The sequence below is a fragment of the Pongo abelii genome, chromosome 15, assembly GCF_028885655.2.
Source record: "Pongo abelii isolate AG06213 chromosome 15, NHGRI_mPonAbe1-v2.0_pri, whole genome shotgun sequence".
Classification (NCBI taxonomy): domain Eukaryota; kingdom Metazoa; phylum Chordata; class Mammalia; order Primates; family Hominidae; genus Pongo; species Pongo abelii.
The window spans coordinates 65,164,586-65,188,458 of record NC_072000.2 but is presented as its reverse complement, the minus strand read 5'-3'; the positions used below and the strand labels follow the sequence as shown (position 1 = coordinate 65,188,458).

At 37.4% G+C, this 23,873-nt stretch overlaps 1 protein-coding gene across 4 annotated transcripts in view; it reads right to left on the bottom strand.

The window, feature by feature from the left end:
• SLC38A6 (solute carrier family 38 member 6) overlaps positions 1-23,873 on the bottom strand; it is a 96,513-nt gene that overhangs the window by 3,941 nt on the left and 68,699 nt on the right. For 3 of the 4 annotated variants that reach the window (XM_024231378.3, XM_024231377.3, XM_054530711.2), the window contains exons 13-16: positions 22,730-22,854; positions 21,435-21,579; positions 21,231-21,325; positions 20,810-21,017 (exon numbers count right to left, since the gene is read on the bottom strand). In XM_024231378.3, coding sequence (XP_024087146.2) covers positions 20,937-21,017; positions 21,231-21,325; positions 21,435-21,579; positions 22,730-22,854 — 446 coding nt within the window. In that variant the 3' untranslated portion in view covers positions 20,810-20,936. Of the gene's footprint in view, positions 1-662; positions 781-20,809; positions 21,018-21,230; positions 21,326-21,434; positions 21,580-22,729; positions 22,855-23,873 lie in introns of those variants that run through there. The other variant, XM_054530713.2, reaches the window with a different exon arrangement.

The window sequence follows — 23,873 nt, the reverse complement described above, 5'->3', positions numbered from 1 at the left end:
TGAGTAATGGAGCAGTTACATTAAGTCATAGTCAGGTAAGTCCTTCTAGAGGAGATTGAGTGTGGAAATAGGTTTTGAGGGAGAAGAAACGCTTTGGAGGGGAAAGAGAAAAACATGAGTGGTTTGTGCAAAAGTTTGGAGGCAGGAGGCCGGGCACAGTGGCTCACACCTGTAATCCCAGCACTCTGGGAGGCTGAGGTGGGTAGATCATCTGAGGCCAGAAGTTCGGGACCAGCCTGACCAACATGGTGAAACCCCGTCTCTAATAAAAATACAAAAATTAGCTAGGCGTAGTGGTGTGTGCCTGTAATCCCAGCTACTCAGGAGGTGGAGGCAGGAGAATCGCTTGAACCCGGGAGGCAGAGGTTGCAGTGAGCCAATATCCGCCACTGCACTCCAGCCTGGGCGACAGAGCGAGACTCTGTCTCAAAAAAAAAAAAAAAAAAAAAAAAAAAAGTTTGGAGGCAGGAACTCATAGGAAGTCTCTTAAGATGCCAGAGGTCTTGACCGGGCTCGGTGGCTCATGCCTGTAATCCCAGAATTGTGGGAGGCCGAAGTGGGCGGATTGCTTGAGCTCAGGAGTTCGAGACTAGCCTGGGCAACACGGTGAAACCCTGTCTCTACAAAAAGTACAAAAATTAGCTGGGCGTGGTGGCGCATACCTGTAGTCCCAGCTACTTTGGAGGCTGAGGTGGGAGGATTGCTTGAGTCCGGGAGGCAGAGGGTGCAGTGAGCTGAGATCACACCACTGCATGCCAACCTGTGCGACAGAATGAGACCCTGTCTCAAAAAAATAAATAAATAAATAAATAAATAAAAATAAATAAATTAAATAATTTTTAAAAAAGATGCCAGAGGTCTTAATAGGATCTGAGGGCATGAGGAATTTTCCAAAACTCCAGAAAAAGTTCCTCATATGCCCAGGAGCTAAGACTTAAGAACAAATCAAGTGCGGTTTTTAGATAACTAGCCCTTGAAGGCCTAAAGTGCTTCTTTTTAGCTTTTGGAAGACAGCGATGGCACTAGTCCAATGCAGAGAGGCAATTAATCTTTCTCTACCACTTCTACTTGATGTAAAGTCCAAGCTCAGCCTGCGTCCAGCATTCTCTACATCAGGATCCTACCCTTCAGCTTTACTTCTCAAATTGCTATTACATCTGTGCTCCTGGCAAAATTTTTACTTGTCATCTCCAAAGTATACCTTGTATTTTCCTGTACATATTGTTAGTATTTTCTTTCCAAACAGGAGCATCTTCCTTTCATTCTCATTTCTACTTTGGTTATCCTTCAATTTTACTTCAGCTGTTGCTTTCTTCACAAAGTCTTCCCCACTCACCTAGAAGGCAGTGAACCCCACCTCTATGAGCTTATCCAGCAGAGCTTTTAATGTTCATATTACTCACCAAGATACGTCATTCTTTCAACAAGCACGCACAGATGGCCTCATGTGCATGTGGCACATGCAATAGCCACATCCTGCGCTTCAGGGTATTACCATCCCAGGTATTGTATAGAGGTCACCTCCATTGGATTGTAAGTTCCAGTAGTTTACCAACTAAAGAAAAATACTGTACCTACCTAACAATGCTTTGTGACAGGGAAAATCATCTATTCACAAATGAGGCTGGAAATATAATTCGAGAATTTTCTCTCACCAGAATAAAGTTCTAGATTGCTACAGTAGGGCTCTCTGATTTATTAAAAGCAAATTACTTTTTGTTTTACTATAGAAGTAACAACATTATAAAATGTTTAAGTAACTGAGTGTGGGAGTGACTAGACATCTTTTGGGAGAGTAGAAAAAAAATTGAGGAAAGCCATTTTACACTGAAATTAAAATGTATGAATGCAAGTCTATTTATGTAGTCTGGTGAGCTAATAAATTGAGAACCATTCTGGATGAATGAAAGCAAAGAATTTATTTGAATGCAAATGAATGACAAATCTTTAGACAAAGACAAGGAGAGGCTCCAAGGATTTTGCTTCCCTGTAAAATGTAAATATTATTATGGTATAATCCTTACTGACTTTTCATATATCATATAAACTTAGGAAGTTATATAGTAAAAATGCCCTGTGTTTTTTTCTGAATTCTGAAGTGTTGACAAAAATTTTGCAAATTTGTAAACCAGAACTTATTTAGATATTTTTCGCTCCCAAAGGTTAGGATTAGTAATGACTGGGGAAAGAGTCAACTAAGTTATCAATGTATTTTGTAATCAAGATTTGTTTCTGTATCTACTTCTTTCCACCTGTAAGATAACTGAAGTCAATGAGCATTAGAAGTGAAGAAATCTTTACTGAATTTTTGAATATAGACTGGTTATTTAGACTGGTAGTTTCCAAGTGTTGGTCTATGAGAAAGTTTTCATTGGTCTTTGATGAGATAAATAACTATGTAGCAAGTTTTTCACAAAGGTTATTACAACCTTCCTTAATTTTTTATATTGAAGGTGGCAAGTTTAATATCCTTAATCAATTTGTAAAATAAAAAGTTTGCAATCTTATGAATGTCCCAAGATTCATTTTGACATTCTAAAGTTCCAAAAGAAATCTCAAATCTGGGAAACACTGAATTAGACTACTGATGGTCTAAGCTATATTTGGATTTTTAAAAATTGTGTTTGTAGAAAGTCACAGAACACAGAAATGGATTTCTGACATTGTTTCCTAAGACATCCAAGTTTTCTCAGTCTAGCTGACAATCACTGGAACACATTCCTGCTCTACTTGAAAACCCATATACCTTTCCTTTGTCCAGAATTTCCTCTGAAATACTTAACAAAGGAGAAACAACAGTGCTGTGGCAATGAACCATGACTCAAGAGGACACAAGGCCGGCCAGAATACTGTCTGGCTGATATAACAGAACAGATTTAGGTGCCACATTTTAAATGAATAAAGCAGCCTTCAACACAGTCAATATTGACTATGTACCTGCTATGAGCAGAACCTTTTTGTAGAAAAAAACTCCAACAGTTGGATACACTTTATTTACATGGTAATTAAGCACATAGCCTTTATAGTCAAACTTCAGTTTCTATTCTTAGGATGGCATCTTAAGGATGTATAACCTTGAACAACTCATTTAACTTTACAGTCTCTCTAAACTTTAATTTCTAATCTATTAAATGGGGAATTAAACTGTGCTTACCTCAGATTACATGAGAATGTGCTTGGCATAGAACCTGGTCTATACACAGAAATGCCAGCTCACTAGTGTTATATTATTTTATGAGACTAATGATCTTCCATTCATTTAAAATATGAAACTTTCTCAGATTTTAGCAGGTTGGAGAACTGGGTAAGAAAACCAGGGAATTACAAAATTTGTCTTCACTCTTTTTCCATGGGAGTGCCCTTCCCTAGGGGCCCCACTCCCTCTGATTCCTACTGCCACCATCTAAGTAGAAGTTGAGTTGAAGGCCGGGTGTGGTGGCTCATGCCTGTAATCCCAGCACTTTGGGAGGCCGAGACGGGCAGATCACCTGAGGTTGGGAGTTCAAGCCCAGCCTGATGAACATGGAGAAACCTCGTCTCTACTAAAAATACAAAATTAGCTGGGTGTGGTGGCTCACACCTGTAATCCCAGCTACTTGGGAGGCTGAGGCAGAAGAATTGCTTGAACCTGGGAGGCGGAGGTTGCAGTGAGCCGAGATCACAGCATTGCACTCCAGTCTGGGCAAAAAAAGTGAAACTCCGTCTCAAAAAAAAAAAAAAAAAAAGGAAGTTGAGTGGCTCTGATCCCAAATACACACACACACACACACACATACACACACAAACAGGTTGATACATGGCACGTTCTTGGAGCCTGATTTCTGAACTACCAGGCTTTGTTACAGAGAACCTAGTAAGATGATCGTAAGGGGAAATGTTAGAAATTCTAGAACTGCTCCAACCTCCAAGATCTACCTCTGTGGAGGTCTGGTCTCTTGTCTTTAAAAAGAGGCATTTCCCTACAAGTACAATTGATGACTAGTAAATAATGAGCCCTTAACTCAATGAAATGACAATATATTGCCAATGAGATGTCAAGGAAAGTTCAATACACTTTGAGAGTTAGGATAAGTTGGTTCAATCACATCCCTCATATGAGGATCATCCCACAACCCTCCTGATGTGCCCACGGACTCTGGGAGGAAGCAAGTGGCTTACATTTTTTCTTGGCCATCTCTGCCTTTGAATTTCACTTTTTGAGGTTTCTGGATCACCTGGATAGCATAAGGCTGTATGTGTTCTGTCCCATGTGGGTCTAAAGAAGGGTTTACATACACAATTCTGTTCACACAAGGTATTTTTGTGTCTACTGACTTTATTAGTTTCAGGAGACAGAGACAGGCAAATTAAAACTGAATATTAAACGTTTCTGTTCCTAAAATGCCCATCAGCCACTTTTCCTCTAGACTCCCACCACTGGGTTAGCACTCTCGGCCTCTTTCCCTTTGCTTTTCGCCAGTTCCCAAATTCACATTTTCTCTTTTATGCAGAGTGGTGTAGCTATCTCTCTCACTTCCTCTCCTCTTGCCAACCATTTTCATAGGGTCACATTTTTTTTGATTGAAGTGAAATTCACATAACATAAAATGACCCTCTTTAAAGTATACAATTCGCAGGCATTTACTACACTCACATTGCTGTGCCACTGTATAAGATTTCACCGTTCATACCTAAATGACTTATCAAGATAATAATCCCCCCCCACCAAAAAAAAAAAAGACATTAAGGATATTTCCCTTACTAAGAGAAGTTCTGGTGACAGCTGCATCAAGCAGCTTCTTATCCTTTTGGAGAAAGGGACATTTGTGAAAGAAGAAAGAAAGAAAAGAAAGAAAGAGAAGGAAGGAAGGAAGGGAGGGAGGGAGGGAATAATAGGCTTGTTCACAGAAAGTTCTGTGGACAGAATTCTGTCTCCTCCAACCCCTCAATTCATACTGAGGCCCTAACCCGCAAGTATTTCAAGATGGGGTCTTTGGGAGACAATCAGGGTTAGATTAAGTGATGAGGGTGAGGCCCTCATAATGGGATTAGTGGCTTTATAGGAAGAGGAACAGAGATCACTCTTTCTCCACCATGTGAGGACACAAGAAGGCAGCCATCTGCAAGCCAGGAAGAGGCCCTCACCAGGACCAAAATAATTCCAGCCAGCACCATGCTCTTGGACTTCCCAGCCTCCAGAGCTATGAGAAATAAATTTCTGTTAAGCCATCCAATCTATGGTATTTTGTTATAGTAGTCTGAGCTAAGGTAGATGGTGACATTTACAAAAAATAATTTTCAACTTTACTTACTGCTTCATGGAATGTCAGTAACTTACTTTGCAAATTATTCAGCAAATATAAATGTATTTACAGTTGACCTTTGAACAACGTGCAGGTCAGAGGTGCCCACCCACCACACAGTTGAAAATCTGTGTACAATTTTTGACTCCCCCACCAAAACTTAACTGCTAATAGCCTACTGTTGACTGGAAGGCCTACCAATAACAGTTGATTAACACACATTTTGTATGTTATTTGTATTATATACTGTTTTCTTACAATAAAGTAAGCTAGAGAAACAAAAATGTCATTAAGAAAATCATAAGGAAGAGAAAATATATTTACTATTAAGCGAAAGTGGATCATCATAAAGGTCTTCATTCTCATTGTCTTCATGTTGAGGAGGCTGAGAAGAAGGCAGGGGAGGGGCTGGTCTTGCCTTCTCGGGGTGGCAGAGGCAGAAAAAAATCCGCATATAAGTGGACCCACACAGTTAGAAAACCCATGTTGTTCTAAAGTCAACTGTATATTTACATATAAATATAATTTATATGTGAGTCAAAAAATAAATATGACCAAATGCTAAGTTTCAGTGGTGGGTATATGGGCATATTATTTCAACTTGCATTCGTGTTTAAAATTTTTCATAATAAAAAGATGGTAAAGAACTTATAGAGGAGAGCCTTTTCATTTAGCTAATTTATACTTAATTATTCAAACAAACCAAACTTGATAATAGATCCAAGGATTAGCTGGCCTTTCTGAGTTAATGATAATACAGGATCCTGGAAGAACAATAGAAATGAATGGTGTCTGCTATGGGTTAAATGTTTGTTCCCCCCAAAACTCACATTGAAATTTAATTGCCAATGTAATGGTATTGGGAGACGGAGCCTTTAAGAGATGATTAGGCCATGAGGGCGCCACCTTCCTTGGTAGGTTTAGTATCATAATAAAAGTGCTTTCAGAAGAAAATATCTGCAAACTACCCATCTGAAGTGGGATTAAGAATCAGAATATATGAGGAACTCAAACAACTCCATTGGAAAAAATATAATAATCCAATCAAAAAATGGGCAAAATATTTGAATAGACACTTCTAAAAAGAGGACAAACAAATGGCTAACAGACATATGAAAAGGTGCTCAACATCACTGATCATCAGAGAAATGCAAATCAAAATTGCCACATCATCTCACCCCAATAAAAATGGCTATTATAAAAAATACAGATAATAATAAATGTGGAGAGGATGTGGAGAAAAGGGGAAAGGGGACCTTTATGCACTGCTGGTGGGAATGTAAATTAGTACAACCACTGTAGAGAACAGTTTGGAGGTTCCTCAAAAAACTAAAAATAGAGCTACCATATGGTCCAGCAATCCCACCGCTGAGTATATACCCAAAAGAAAGGAAATAGGTATACTGAAGAGCTATCTGCACTCCCATGTTTGTTGCAGCACTGTTCATAATAGCCAAGATTTGGAAGTAACCTAAGTTTCCATCAACAGATGAATGAATAAAGAAAATGTGGAACATATACACAATGGAGTGCTATTCAGCCATAAAAAGAATGAGATCTTTTCATTTGCAACAACATGGATGGAACTGGAGATCATTATGTTAAGTGAAATAAACCAGACACAGAAAGACAAACATCAAATGTTCTCACTTATTTGTGGGATCTAAAAATCAAAACAGTTGAACTCATGGACATACAGAGCAGAAGGATGGTTACCAGAGGCTGACAAGGGTTGTGGGGTAGTAGGGGAGGGGTGAGAATGGTAAATGAGCACAAAAAAATAGAAAATATCAGTAAGACCTACTATTTGATAGCATAACAGGATGACTATAGTCAATAATTACTTAATTGCACATTTAAAAATAACTAAGAGTAAAATTGGATTGTTTGTAACACAAAGGATAAATGCTTGAGGGGATGGATACCCCGTTCTCCATGGTGTGATTGTTTCACATTGCATGTCTGTATCGAAACATGTCATGTACTCCATAAATATATACACCTACTATGTACTCACAAAAATTAAAAATAAAAATAATAAAAATAAAATAAAATAAAAGTGCCTTTGGAAGTGGGCTTTCTCTTTTCACTTACCTGTCATTTGAGGAACACTATTCCTCCCCTCCAGAGGGTGGAACATTCAAAGGCCATCTTGGGAGTGGAGACAAGGCCCTCACCAGACACCAAACCTGCTGGTACCTTGATATTGGATTTCCCGGGCTCCAGCAACACAAAATAGACTAAGCATCTCGCCTAAGAATATCACACACAATCACACCCTTTCCTGGAAACAGCAAACATGCAAAGGGGATAATTCTCCCATGGGACTCATCAGTAACACCACTCATGGGAAAACTCCCTAAATACACAAGATTTAACAAATATTTACTGAGCACCAATTACTGTGAGAGATGCTAATATGTAATGTCATAGTTCCTGTCTTTGGGTTAATTACAACTGAGTCAGAGAAGTATTTAAATGTGAAAAGCTAAATAACAACACAAAATTGAAAGGGTAATTCCTACATAGTTGTTGTGAATATAAATCAGTATATCTTTTTTTTTCTTTTTTTTTTTTTTGAGACAGGATTTTGCTCTGTCACCCAGGCTACAGTGCAGTAGAGCAATCACAACTCACTGCAGCCTCAACCTCCCTGGGATCAGGTAATCCTCCCACCTCAGCCTCGCAAGTAGCTGGGACTATGGCCACACGCCACCATACCTGGCTAATTTTTGTATTTTTTGTAGAGAGAGGGATTTGCCATGTTGCCCAGGCTGGTCTTGAATTTCTGGGCTCGAGTGATCCACTCACCTCAGCCTCCCAAAGTACTGTGATTACAGGCATGAGCCACTGTGCCCAGCCAATAAAATCTTTAATGAAGGTCAATGTAGTAATACCTACCAAAATTAAAAATGCACATGCCCTTTGACCCAGAATTCCAGCTTAATGGATAGAAATATATACTACAGATATATTAATATATGTGCTAAATGACATATGTATACGAAGATAACATTTGAAGCATTATATAAAATTGCAACATTTGAAAATAAAAAATCCCTCAATATGCATTGATAGGAAACTAGCTAATTAAATTATGGTCTATGCATTAACAGAATACTATGCAGCTGTTAAAATATTTAGGGAGTTTTGTGTATACTGATACAAAATAATCTCCAAAACATAATGCTAAATCAGAAATACACAAGTGGGACAACATCCAACAGAAGAGATTCTGCACAGCAAAAGAAATAATCAACAGAATAAAAATCTTAAGGAGAGAGAAAATATTTGCAAACCGCATATCTGATAAGGGGTTAATATACAAAATAGAGAAGGAACTACAACAACTCAGTAACAAAAAAATTAAATTTTAAAATGGGCAAAGGACATGAAAGAAATTTCCCCAAAGACATACAAACAACCAGCCATTATATGAAGATGCTCAACGTCACTACTTATCAGGGAAATGCCAAACAAAACCACAATGAGATATTGCCTCACACCTGTTAGGATGATCATTATCAAAATAACAAAAAACAAATGCTGGCAAGGATATGGAGAAATTGGAACCCTTGTGCAGTGTTGATAGAAACATAAAATAGTGCAGCCATTAAGGAAACCAGTATGGAGATTCTTCAAAAAATTTAAAATAGAACTACCATATGATACAGCAATCTCACTTCTGGATATTTAAACAAAATGATTGAGAACAGAATCTTGGAAGAGATATTTGCACTCCCATGTTCGTTGCTGCATTATCCACAATAGCCAAGAGGTGAAAACAACCTAAATGTCTATTGGCAGATTCATGGATAAAGAAATTGTGGTATACACATACAGTGGAATATTATTCAGACTTAAAGAATGAAGAAAATTCTTCCATGTGCTGCAATATGCAAAATACTTGAGGACAACATGCTAAGTGAAACAAGCCAGTCACAAAAGGACAAAATACTACATGATTCCTTGGTACAAGATGGCAAAAGCAGTCAAACTCATAGAAGCAAAAAATAAAATGGCAGTTTCCAGGGGCTGCAGGAACAGAGAAATAGGGAGTTGTTGTTCAATTAGGCACAGAGTTTTAGTCATGCCGGATGAAAAAGTTTTAGGTATCTACTATACAATGTGCATATAATTAACAACACTATATCGTACACTTACAAGTTTGTTAAGAGGGCAGATTTCATGTTAGGTGTTGTTTATTTTTTGTTTTAGCACAACTAAAAAAAGTCATAATGTTAAGTAAAGAGAAGTCAAAGGGGCAAAGGATTTCATGTTGTATGCCAACATTTGCGGGTGTATATCCGTGTATTCTCCTTGTGTTTGTGTATTCTCTCTCTCTCTGTCTCTCTCTCTCTCTCTCTAAGAGAGGCATAGAATATACTGGGAAGAACACAGAAAGTTGTAAAAGTGGTTGCTTCCAAGGAGGAAAACTGGATGCTGGGGACAGAATTGGATGGGAGGGCATTTTTGTAAATTTAAAATCCGTACCATGTGCATATTACCCACTCAAAAACTGAATACAAAATTACAAAAGTAATTTATGAAAAAAATAGGAAAAATCTTACAAGGTACTAATAGTATACCAAAAGAATCATATAGATAATAAGGGGTAGACTGGAGTGGAGAATAAAGTGTTTACAGAACTGGGATTTGAGCTGGGTGTTGAAGAATGAGAAGCATTTGGATAGGTGGAAAATAAGTCACATTCTGGGTATGTACCTGGAAGTGGGAGTAGGGAGAGGAGTAACAATATAGAAGAGGGTAATAAAAGGCAAATCAAGTGCTAGACAGAAAAAACAGTTTAAGGGTATTGTAGAACATACGTAAGAAAGGGCTCAAATATAGCTTAGTGGATGAGGCAAGAGAATCTGGGATTAATGGGGGTAGTAGCGAGCCATTATCTGGGATTAATGGGGGTAGCAGCCAGCCATTATTTGGGATTAATGGGGGTAGTAGCAAGCCATTATAGGTTCTTGAGCAAGGGAGTAATACTATGAAGGCAGGATTCCAAGGAGACCAGAGAACAGTAACAGGCAAAATGGGCTGGAAGACACACATCTGCTAGCAGGTAGATATGGCGATCCAGTAGTTGTGCATTGGAGTCATCTGGGAAGCTCTAAGAAGTATATCGATGCCTGGGTCATAACCCTCAGAGACTTGGATTTAATTGGTTGGGGTGGAACCTGCATGTGGTAATTTTTGCAAAGTTCCCTAAGTGATGCCAAAGAACAGCCTGAATTGATAATCACTGCAATACTTCAGGCACAAAGAGATGAAGGCTGAGATTTAGATAAGAGTCTGGCAGAAGGCTGGGTCAGGATAAAAGCAAATCTAGGAGGCATTTCAAAGGAAGAACTGACATTGTGACAGATTAGAGGTAAAGAGTAGAAGGACACAGTCTGTTAGATTCCTTTATGCATTCATTCAACAAATATTAAGCCACTCCAAAGTACCAGGCACTGTCCTAAGCTCTGAGGATTTGGTCATAAATAAGACAGTTATGTCCCAGTTCTTATGAAACTTTCAGTCTAGTGGACACAGACAACACATAAACAAGATTTCCAGCAGTGACCTGTATAACAGGGTAAAGTTAAAAAGCACTACCATGTGTTGGGGGCTATAAGACGGTCATGACCATAAGACAGGCAGGGCAGACCTCTCTGAGGGGGTGACAGTTGACCTGAGGCTTAAATAAGAAGCCAGGCTTGCTTCTGAAGTTCTGAAAATTATGTTCTAACTAGGGAAAACAGTAAGTGTGAGGGAACAAGCTTGGTGTGTTCAAGGGGCAGAAAGGCCAGTGTGGCTGGAGAATGAAAGATAGATTGACATCAGAGAAATAAGTAGGTACAGACAAAATTGAGTCTTGTAGGCCATGGCATGGATTTCGTTCTAAGTGAGATGGAAAGCCCTTGGAGGAAATTAAGCAGGGTAGCAACATAATCTGATTTGAATTTTTAAACAACTACTTTGCAGTATGAAAGTGGACTGTAGGTAGCAGGAATGGAAGCAAGAAAGCCAGTTGGGATGTTGGATGAAAACAGGGGCTGCTGACAGATATGAGAAAACTGTAGTGAGGAATGGATTTGGACATGTTAAGTTTGAAGTGATTGTGGAGCCCCCAAGCAGAAATGTTCTGAAGCAACTAGAAATACAGAAAACAGATAAGAGTTTAGGCTGTACCCACTGATTTGGGGGTCACTTCCAAGGGAAGTGAGGAAATGCAGGTTAGATGACACTACAGGAGTATTAACAACTTCATCCAAAGTATAGATTAATAACAACTCAAGAGAAATACTGATAGCAGTGGGCTGCTGGGCCCTCTGGTTAGTCTTGTCTCATTTAACATTTTTACCTGTGAATGGGATGAAAAAATGTAAGTATGATGAAGCATGTCACAAAAGCAGGGAATGGTGACTGATGCACTAGAATCAAGATTCAAAAAAAGATCTCAACTGCTTAAGTGGTGCACTGAAGCTAACAGGATGAAATTTAACACACAGATAACAGATACATATGTATGTGTATATATATGTGTGTGTGCATGTATATTCCTTCATATTTAAAAAATGTAAATCAATAGCACAAGTATAGCGTTCTAGAAACCTCGGTAATTTACCTAAAAAAGGCCTGCAGCTTTTCTGACCACATACTTTATAAGCCAAAAGTGTAATGTCATTGCTAAAAATGCTGATGTAAAGTCAAAATATGTGGATAATATTTACTACAAAACTACAAGAATTACTTTTTCTGGGGAAAAATACGTCCGTAGTGAAAATAAATGCATTGGTCAGGATATTTCTAGAATACTGTTTTCTAGTCAGGCTGCTGACTAAATGTCTGAAGCAGAGATGGGAGAAGAGACAACATGGTTGGAAGTTATGTGATTTGAGGGACAGTAAAGTAATCAAAGTGTACGTATATTCAATGCTTAACGGCTTACTCACTTGAAGGAGAGTTTCCTCTGGTTGAGAGAAAACCCAGTCAAATATTGAGTCTTCAGCAAGTTCAGAGAATAGTAACTTGTCCAAAATTAGAAAGATATAGAAAGAGATAGAAGCTGGGATTTGAACACAGGTAATTTTGACTCCAAAATCTTTTTTTAAAAATGTATGTATATATTAAAAATACATGTATAATTTTTCATTTAAGCAATTTCACTTACCAAGTTGGTCTGAAAATGTTCAGTCAGAAAAATAAAAGTTGTATCTGAACTTTTTTCAAGCAAGATGTAGGTATGTCTTACATAGTTTCATGACCTTGGGACTAGCTCAACTTCTAGGACATAATATGTGCTAAGAATTTGCTGAATGAATTAGCCAGCCCTTTTGCTTGTATTGTATATCTGTCCACTGATGAACACTAGATAAAATGTATACACAGTTGACTCCTGAACAACATGGGTTTCAACTGCATGGGTTCACTAACAGTTGATTTTTTTCAATCAAATATGGATAAAAAATATAGTATTTTCAGGATGCAAAATCTGTGCATGTTTACACAGGGTTGATATTTTGTATATGTGGTTCTGCAGCAGGACTTGAATGTGCATGGATTTTGGTATATGAGGGAGATCCTGGAACCAATCCCCCAAGGGATGACTGTACATTCAACCAAGTGAGAAACATTTCTCTGCAAGTCTTTTTCTTTATAGCATCCCATATTACAATGTCTTTTCATCTATCAGTTTTTGTGTTTTTTTTTTCCTCCCTGGAAACTCAATTTTCCTTTCTACCCATTTACTTTGTACCATAGGTGAATAAACCTCTTATTCCCACCTGCCCACCTGGCCATCAGCCAAGATGAGTCTTACTGTTCCTTATAATTGCTTGTCCTGACTGACAGCTTGGCAAAGCAGGACAACAGATTACTGTGATAGTAAACACATTTATCAGATTGTTTAGGAAGGGTGACAAACAGAAAGGATTCTGATTGCAATAAAGAAACCATGTCCACAATATCTTTATTCATCCTCCAAAATTTTGTTTTCCTACTTTTCCTACCTCCTTATGGAAAAAATACAGGAGGATTATCAGAAGAATAAATTGTGTATTTGAGTTTTTTAAAAAACAAATTTCTCAGTACAATAAAAAGATTCTGAAATGTTCTACGGTCAAAAATTATGACACCTAAAATCTAGGCAGAAAAATTTGCAGGAAGTAAAGTATGTTTAACATAGGGCTAATTCTAACACAGCCACAGAGAGCTGTTAACATGCCAAAAAGAAAAACAGGTTAAAATTAATTCAGTTTGAGTTCCTCTGTTTCTAGCATCTATTTTCTCTCTGTATATACTGTATTGGCAGCGTCAGCACTACAGCCAGCCAGAGAGGAAGTACTCTCCACACCTAGCTACCCACAGATTACCCAGTAACCTGAGCCTGCAAACATGCAGGACAGAGAAGGGAGAAGAGAAAAATCTGTTTACCTTAAAGAGAGATCTTCCAAACTCATTAACATCCTATACAGTGTTTGCCATTTCATTTTGTTAAGATAACCTTATTCCCAGGCCCTAAAATGAATCATTGCAGGGTCAAATGGCTGTAGCACTTCCACCAATGGCTGGAATACACATTTCAAATACAACATAGAACTGGTATAAAGGACACATTGAGAAAGAAATGTCTCTTTTTCAACTGATCTCTGCTTACTTCACTATCCCAGGGATACGAGAAAAAATTGTAAAGTTCTTAAAGGTAGATGCTTTATATGTAGGTAAATACAGAACAGGAGATTTCGCAAAGATGAAAATGTTTTAAAAAGGAGCACATGAAGACCAATGCTTAGCTCATAACCCATCTGAAGGCATATATAAAGTTCACCGGAAAACGGATAATTCGTTTCTGCTTTTCCACTGATGGATTTACCAGTATACTAAGCTGAAGTTTAAAAAATGCTGTGGTAGGAAGAAACACTACAGTACAGTAGCAAACAAAGCCAGAGAGGTTGGGTTGATCTAGTAACGTGCTACCCGTCAAATGCCAGATATGGAATTGCTGGATAGTAGAGAATCTTTAGTATTTTCAAGACCTCGATTCTATATCTAGATTGTATTGAATTTCAGATCCTGCTTCTAGATGGAAAAGCACACACACACACACACACACCCCAAAGATTTCCAGACCTTGGGTGTTTAAAGGGCCTTCACACAGTAAATCAACCTACTGCTGTCTTGTTTTCTCTGCAACCAGACTGAAATAATATAGCACCAGCAGAGGTGTGAATTACCCCCATTCATCTTAATGGAGTGTTAACTTCAAAGCCTTGTTTTAACCATTTAAATGCTAAGCTCATGAGTAAACATTCTGTTAAAAAAAAAAGTACAATTTAAACTTTCACCCTCAACATACGAAAGTAATTTATAGTCTTGGCACTTCGTCTTTTAATTTAGCAAACAAGTCTCCAAATGTTAGAAAAGTATATATTTTCTGCTTTACTTAGTTTTATTTTAAATAGTTACTACCTAATAAATTACGAACATTAAGCCCATAATGAGAAGGCCCATATTTCCCAGGAAAAATTCTGAGGGGCACTTGAACAAGGTTTTTTTGGTAATCTTGGTTGAAGGGGGCACTGCTCTCACCAGCTATCTTATTAACTTCATCTAAATGCACAGAGAAAGTTGTGACTCAAAACAGGCAACTAGATAAGGCAGAACATTAAAGTAAAATAAAAATGAATACCTGCACAAATAATTTTTCTTGCTACTAAGTTTTGTGCAGAGTGTTCAACAGACTGTCCCTTTGCCAAACCTCCCATGATCCTATCTCATGAGCAGGTGACAAATGTATTAATTGATGCCCAGCTGTCATCACACTTCACAATTGCCCCAGGGGGCATCCTTGCATCTGTTGCAGATTTAGGGTTATTTTGGTATTACTGGAGTTAGACTTATTTAAGTAGCTGCACACCTATCTGTATTTGGATCCATAATGTCATAAACAGAAAAAGAGGGTACGAGTAGTAGGATATCGGATTGACTGGCTCTGGCTGACCTGAAGCCACATGGGAGACCATGTCTGGCTGTGGCCTGAGACCAATCTAAGTACCTAGTTTCAGGAAGGCATTATTAGTGGGAGAGTACAGCTGAGGTAAATTGTGGGAAAGCACTAAAAACGTGCACTTGGGGCCAGTTCCCCTGTGAGTGAAGGCTAGAGAAAGATTCTGAAAATAATTGTCATGCAAGATGAAGAAATTCAAGGTATGTTTCCATGTCCTTAGTGGAAAGCAAATTCATTTCATTGGTCCAGACAAGGGAATGGACAAAGGGGATAAACATTTAATCTATCAAAAGAGTCTGTTTTGGTCTGCACCTAATTTATACAGAGCATTTAATTCTATCAATATGACCCTGTATAACAGGCATTAACTCCATTTTATAGATGTGAACATGGAGGCTGATAGAGGTTATGTAGTGTGCCTTACACTGAGACTTGAATCCAAGTCTTTCTAACCCAAGAGCTATGGTCTTTTACCATTACACTACACTGTTCTCCAGTTGCCAAATAAGTATCTCGATCTTCTCAAAAGAGAAGCTCAGTTGTCAATTTTTCGGCTTATTTCCTAAGTGAGGAGCAAAGGTGCACCTGCAAAAGAGTGTATTTCCAAATATGAAAACTGGCACTTTGCATGCAATTCTCTACTTTACATGTGTACTGGGGTAGGATTACATTTTTACTGATACACCCTGGCTTTGGTAGGCTGCTAACAATGTGCCCTCTATGTAGAATTTCATGGGAGGAGAGCCTTAAGTTCTGGTTCCTAACCTGAAATAAGCCATGTCAATGAGAAGCTGCGATTTATAACCTCCAAACAAAATATTATAGAAATGATCAACATTTTGTCTCTGCCAAGTAGAATGTTGCCTGTTTTAGTGACCAACTAAGAAAACTCAGAGAAAGGACTTTCAAGTACACAGGCAATCATCACAGGTCTATCTCATAATGAACAGAAGAGGAAAGTTATAAAAGTTTTTAGATAGGATTTAGAGGGAGGGCAAAATCCCTCTAAATTCTACAAGCAGAACAATCTCAGTTTTGTTATTAGTGACTGATGCTAACAAAATTAAACCATAGCTAAGAATCAATTTTGTATATAAACTTAATACACTGATTTCTTAAAACAAACAAACAAAAGATTGACCCAATATATTTAAGAACATTTAAACACTTCTGCTCTTTGAAAGACACTGTTAAGAGAATAAAACACCAAGCCACAAAATGGGGAAAAAAAAATCTTTGCAAAACACATATAAAGAACAGAAATTGGCCGGGCATGGTAGCTCAAGCCTGTAATCTCAGCACTTTGGGAGGCTGAGGTGGGCAGATCACTTGGGGTCAGGAGTTTGTGACCAGCCTGGCCAACATGGTGAAACCATATCTCTACTACAAATACAAAAATTAGCTGGGTGTGGTGGCGTGCACCTGTAATTCCAGCTATGCGGGGGGCTGAGGCACTAGAATTGCTTGAACCCAGGAGGTAGAGGTTGCAGTGAGCCGAGATTACACCACTGCACTCCAGCCTGGGTGACGGAAGTGAGACTCTGTCTCAAAAAAACAAAACAAAACCCCAGAAATATAAAATCTAAAAAGAATGCTTAAAAGTCAACAATGAGAAAACAATTAAAAAGTGGTGGTATGTGCCTGCAGTCCCAGCTAGTCAGTATGCTGAAGCACTGGGATCACTTGAGCCCAGGAATTCAAATCCAGTCGGGGCAACATAGCAAGACCCAGTTTTTTTTTTTTTAAAAAAAGGCAAAAGAGAGTTGAGCTAAACAGATACTTTACCAAAGAAAATAAACAGATGGCAAATATGCATATGAAAAGATGCTCAATATCATATTAGGGAACTGCAAGCTAAAACAATAAGATACCACTACATGCCAATTAGAATGGTGAAAATCTAAAACACTGACACCACCAAATGCTGGTGAGGATGTAAGACAACAGAAACTAATTTACTGCTGTCTGGAATATAAAATGTTACAGCCATTTTGGAAGGCAGTTTGGTAATTTCTCATAAAACTAAATACATTCTTACCATACAGTGTAGGAACTGTGCTCCATGGTATTTACCCAAATAAGCTGCAAATTATGTCTACATAAAAACCTACACAGGGGCTGGGCATGGTGGCTCATGCCCAGCACTCTGGGAGGCCGAGGCTGATGGATCACCTGAGGTCAGGAGTACAAGACCAGCCTGGCCAACATGGTAAAACCCCATCTCTACTAAAAATAGAAAAAATTAGCCAGGCGTAGTGGTGGGTGCCTGTAATCCCAGCTACTACGGAGGCTGAGGCATGAGAATCGCTTGAACCCGGGAGGTGGAGGCTGCAGTGAGCCGAGATCACGCCATTGCACTCAGCCTGGGTGACAGAGTGAGACTCTGTCTCAAAACAAAACAAAACAAAACAAAACAAGAAAACCTGCAAACGAATGCTTAGAGCAGCTTTATTTGTAATTGCAAAGACTTGGAAGCAACCAAGAGATCTTTCAACAGGTGAATGGATAAACAAACTGTGGTACATCCATACAATGGAATACTATTCAGTGCTACAAAGAAAGGTGCTATTAAGCCACAAAAAGACATAGAAGAAACTTAATTGCATATTGCTAAATGAAATAAGCCAGTCTGAAAATGCTACATAATATATGATTGCAACTATATGACATTTTGGAAAAGACAAAACTATGGAGACAGTAAAACCATCAGTGGAAATGTACAAAGAAGAGCAGGTACTATTCCTACAGAAACTACTCCAAAAAAATTGAGGAGGAGGGACTCCTCTTCAACTCATTCTATGAGGCCAGCATCACCTTGATACTAAAACATGACAGAGACACAATAAAAAAAGAAAACTTCAGGTCAATATCTTTGATGAACATCAATGCAAAAATCCTCAACAAAATACTTGCAAACTGAATCCAGCAACACATTAAAAGTTAATCCACCATGATCAAGTACACTTATATGGGATGCAAGGTTGGTTCAACATATGCAAATCAATAAATGTGATTCATCACATAAACAGAACTAAAGACAAAAACCACACGATCATCTCAATAGATGCAGAAAAGGCTTCTGATAAAATTTAACACCACTTCATGTTAAAAACTCTCAACAAACTAGGTATTGTAGGAACATACCTCAAAATAATAAGAGGCATCCGTGACAAACTCACGGCCAACATTATACTGAATAGATAAAAGCTGGAAGCATTTCCCTTGAAAACTGGCATAAGACGAGGATACCCTCTCTCACCACTCCTATTCAACATAGTATTGGAAATCCTAGCCAGAGCAGTCAGGCAAGAGAAAGAAAGAAAGGACATCCAAATAGGAAGAGAGGAAGTCAAACTATCTCTGTTTGCAGATGACATGATTCTATATCTAGAATGGTCTCCACCCAAAAGCTCCTTGAGCTGATAACTTCAGCACAGTTTCAGGATATAAAATCAATGTACAAAAATTACTAGCATTCCTATACACCACCAATAACCAAACTGAGAGCCAAATCAGACAATCCCATTCACGACTGCCACAAAAAGAATAAAATACCTAGGAATACAGCTAACCAGGGAGGTGAAAGATTTCTACAATGAGAATTATAAAACACTGCTTAAATAAATCAGAGAAGACAAACAAATGAAAAAACATTCCATGCTCATGGATAGGAAGAATCATTATCATTAAAATGGCCATATTGGCTAAAGCAATTTACAGATTCAATGCTATTCCTATCAAACTACCAATGACATTCTTCACAGAACTAGATAAAACTATTTTAAAATTCATATGGAACCAAAAAAACGCCTGAATAGCCAAGGCAATCCTAAGCAAAAAGAACAAAGCTGGAGGCATCACATTAACCCACTTCAAACTATATTACAGGACTACAGGAACTAAAACTGCATGACAATGGTATAAAAACAGGCACATAGACCAATGGAACAGTATACAGAACCCAGAAATAAGGCCACACACCTATGACCATCTGATCTTCAACAAAGCTGAAAAAAACAAGCAATGGGGGAAAAGACTCACTATTCAATAAATGGTACTGGAATAACTGGCTAGCCATATGCAGAAGATTGAGGCTGTACCCTTTCCTTATACCATATATAAAAATCAACTCAAGGTGGATTAAAGACTTAAATGTAAAACCCAAAACTTTAAAAACCCTGGAAGACAATCTAGGCAATACTATCCCAGACATAGGAATGGGCAAAGATTTCATGACAAAGGCACCAAGCAATTGCAACAAAATCAAAAATTAACTGACAAATGAGATCTAATTAAACTTAAGAGCTTCTGCACAGCAAAACAAACCAAACAGCCTACAGAACAGGAGAAAATATGTGCAAACTATACATCCAACAAAGGTCTAATATCCAGCATCTATGAGGAACTTAAACAAATTTACAAGAGAAAAACAACCCCATTAAAAAGTGGGCAAAGGACATGAACAGACACTTCTCAAAAGACATACATGCTGCCAACAAGCACATAAAAAAGCTCAGTAGCACTGATCATTAGAGAAATGCAAATCAAAACCACAAGGAGATTATCACATACACCAGTCAGAATGGCTATTAATAAAAAGTCAAAAAATAACAGATGCTGGTGAGGTTGTGGACAAAAGAGAACACTTACACACTTTTGGTGGGAGTGTAAATTAGTTCAACAGTCGTGGAAGCAGTATGGTGATTCCTCGAAGAGCTAAAAGCAAAACTACCATTCATCCCAGCAATCCCATTACTGAGTATATACCCTAAGGAACATAAATTATTCTACCATAAAGACACATGCACGCAAATGTTCACTGTAGCACTATTCACAATGGCAAAGACATGGAATCACCCTATATACCCATCAATGACAGACTGGATAAAGAAAATATGGTGTATATATATATACCATGGAATACTATGCAGCCATAAAAAAATAAGATCATGTCTTTTGCAGGAACATGGATGGAGGTGGAGGCTTTTATTCTCAGCAAACACACACAGGAAAAGAAAACCAAATATTGCATGTCTTCACTTATATGTGAGAGCTAAATAATAAGAACTTATGAACACAAAGAAAAAAACAACTTGGGCTGGTGGGTAGAGGGTGGGAGGAGGGAGAGGAGCAGAAAAGGTAACTAATGAGTACTGGGTTTAATACCTGGGTGATGAAATAATCTGTATAACAAACTCCCGTGACACGAGTTTACCTATGTAACAAGCTTTCACATGTACCCTTGAACCTAAAATAAAAGTTAAAAAAAAAATCAGTGGTTGCTAGTGGCTGTCAAAAATGAAACCTAAGGTAAACTATGAACTTTAGTTAATAATAATAGTTAATATTGGCTCATCAAATGTAACAAATGTACCACATGAACACAAGAGTTAATAATAGGGGAAACTGTATGTTGGGGTAAAAAGGTATACGTGAACTCTGTACTTTCTGTTCAGTATTTCTGCAAACATAAAACTACCATAAAAATATTAATTTAAAAAACAAAAGATCAACCCAATATATATTTTGTTCTGCTTTTCTGTTAATAATTTTTATTAAAATGTTATTTTTCATCCAGGGTGTCTTCCAGAATAATTCATTCTTGCATCTAGAGGTGTATTATTCTTGTAAGAAGTAGGAAAATATTTCTTTTATTTATTAGTCCAATAAAAAATGATGAGTGCTAAACTAAAATTCCCAACCAAAATTCCAAAGATGAGCAAAACGAATGCCTGTGGAAATAAGAAAAAAAGATAAAAGATAAGAAAGATAAAAGAAAAAAGATAAAAAATACAATTAGATTATTTGTTAAATCTCTACTCTCTGCAATAATGTATTTTATATTTTAAAATATATTGACTTTCTTGATGCATGTAAAATAATATAAACTGACAAACTATTTCTTAAAATAGAAGTCTTGAAAGAAAGAAACAAAAACAACCTACCCCAAACTTTTTCCACGAGAGAAAATCCTCTCTGCTAAGTTTAAGATAAAATAGTCCTGGGAATATAAAAATCAAACATGTTGATGTACTGGCACCTTTAAATTGGAGGGAAACAAAAGAGAGGATATTGCTGGATTCAGATGTGAGGCTGGGTAACAATTTTATCAATTTTATTATGTGAACTTTTTGAAACAGAAAACTTACCAACTACACCAAATACATTTCTAATGTCAGGAACATATATTGCAAGTAAAACGATGATAATATTGAGTGCTAGAGTGATCAAAAAATGGCGAATCCATGAGAATGGAAAATTGGAGAAAAACATCATTGTTACAGCTTTTCTGGCCTGTATTACAGAAAAATAAACACATAGCAAAGAGGAAATGTCAAAGCCCAAATATTTGCTGAGAGAAACATACAACAACCATGATATTTTTGCCTCCTACATCATTTAGATTTCAAAACTACAGCATAAACTATTATTATAAAGTGTTTATAGAGATAAACTGTTTATATACTAACCCTTTCTGTGTAAGCTTCATAAAAATACTTAGCTTTAATGCTAGAAAAAATTTTCAAATGCAATTTTTTTAGGTTGCATAATTTTTAAAATTACCAACAATAAAAATATGAAAAAAGTCTCAAAGAATCATTTTCATTAAATGCAACAGATAAAAAAAACCAGACAATTTATAATAGAAAAAGAAATCATGCCATGGGAAAGAAATACCACTTACTATTTTATTTTATATGTTTCACAGCCTGTAAATATGAAAAAATAGTTCACTACACTTCCCATTGCTAAAAGCACAGCAGGTGGTCACATCCCAAAAAATTTATCCAGTCCCTGCTGTAATCTTGGCACCGCAGCCCACACAGGGAGGAGGCTTGAAGCCCCAGCTCTTACAAAACTCAGCGTTAGAGATTCAAGACATCCATGCAGATGCATTTATACCCAAAGCCTTTGTTCCCATTTTCTCAGAAATTCTTAAGATTCTTAAGTACAGCAACCAGATGCAATGAAAATCTGTTTTGCCCCTTAAATTACAATTCTAGAGCGAATAAAATATTTTCACCAAGATTGAACTAGAATGCTTATGTGAAAATAAATTTACAATAAACCCAGAAGGAGCTTATTTTTCCTGACTTGACTTTTTCCTCTTCATGCACATTTTTTTGAAAACAGAATACAGAATTAAAGGCGGGAAAAAAACCCAAAACTTTAGAAGAACCATAGTTTCTAAATTGGAAACAATGCTGTGGGAGAACGTAAATCTAAACTAAATCTCAAAAAGCACAGATTAGCTTAGTGGCTCACTGTTATTTTTAGCTTTTATGGGGCCATATGCAAGTATGAAGTCTTTGATCAATTACTTGACAAGTGAATAAGATATACAAGACTAGATGTGATTCAAACACTCTATTCTGCAAAGAATTAGTGTTTCCCTATTAGGAAGCGTCTATACTAGGCAACAAAACCCTTTAAGAGTACTTACAGGGAAGTGGATTAGAGGGACTGTCAAAAGCACAGCAAATAGTATGCATAACTTCACAGTCATGAGAACAACATCATGTGACAAGTATTTACTATAACCTTTTAGTAATTCTGACTCCACTTTGTCTGTAAATAAAATAATAAGGATCACATTATAAAGTACTAAGATATCAATAGTAACAAAATTGTTTTCCTTTGCACTAATGGATGATAACAGATTTTAGATTCCCATTACCAAATCCTGGCCTTTCCCCTAGCCTATGAAGCACAGAGACATTAATTAAATATCTTCTTGAAACCTAACACCCTTTTTCCTTTAATAAAAACCAGAATAAGCAGAACCTCTCAAATTATAACATGACAATGAATACATATACTAAATTATCTCTTTGGAACTTTTCCATAATCTAAGGATTTGAACATTTGTGCTGTTTGTTTATAAAGTGCTTTCACACGTGTTGTTGAATTTAGTCCCTATGACAACAATATTAATATGCAGGTAGGTCCAAAAGTGTTAAATGATTTGCCTAAGACCACGTAACACAAAGGGGCAGTGCCATACACCTACTTCTTTTTGGTGCTACAGCCAGTATCTTTTCCTCAATACCACAACGTTTTCTAGAATCTCAAGAGTTTGGTGCATGTTACATTTCATCTGTGGATTCATGTTTTAGGAAAAAAAGAGAAGTGTTAGGGAAATGTCTTACTTAGTAGGCCAGTGTGTGGTGGTCAGCAGTAGGATTTATACATGCCAACCAAGCTTTGCTCCACAGTGTTCTTGCATTCTCACAATGTCTCCCTAACCTCAACCCAGACAAGGGGAAAGAAGACCGAGGGTGCTCAGAAACACTGGATATTAGTGTTTTGTGGGAAAATATCAGTTTGTACTTAAAACAGAATGGTGCTTTTTAATTTGAGAGTGTTTTAGAAAGGATACTTTGAGGAAAACTAAAAACAAAAGGAAACATACCTCTGTTCTCAGGGAACTTTAAGAAGAGATGAGATGAATACAGATAGCTATGATAGAAAGTGTGATACACACATATAAGTGGCCAGAGAGTTCTAAACAAGAGCTATGGAGATTCTAAACTGTGATGACACAGAACATGTTCAAATCCCACCAGTTACTAGCAACTTACTCTGAG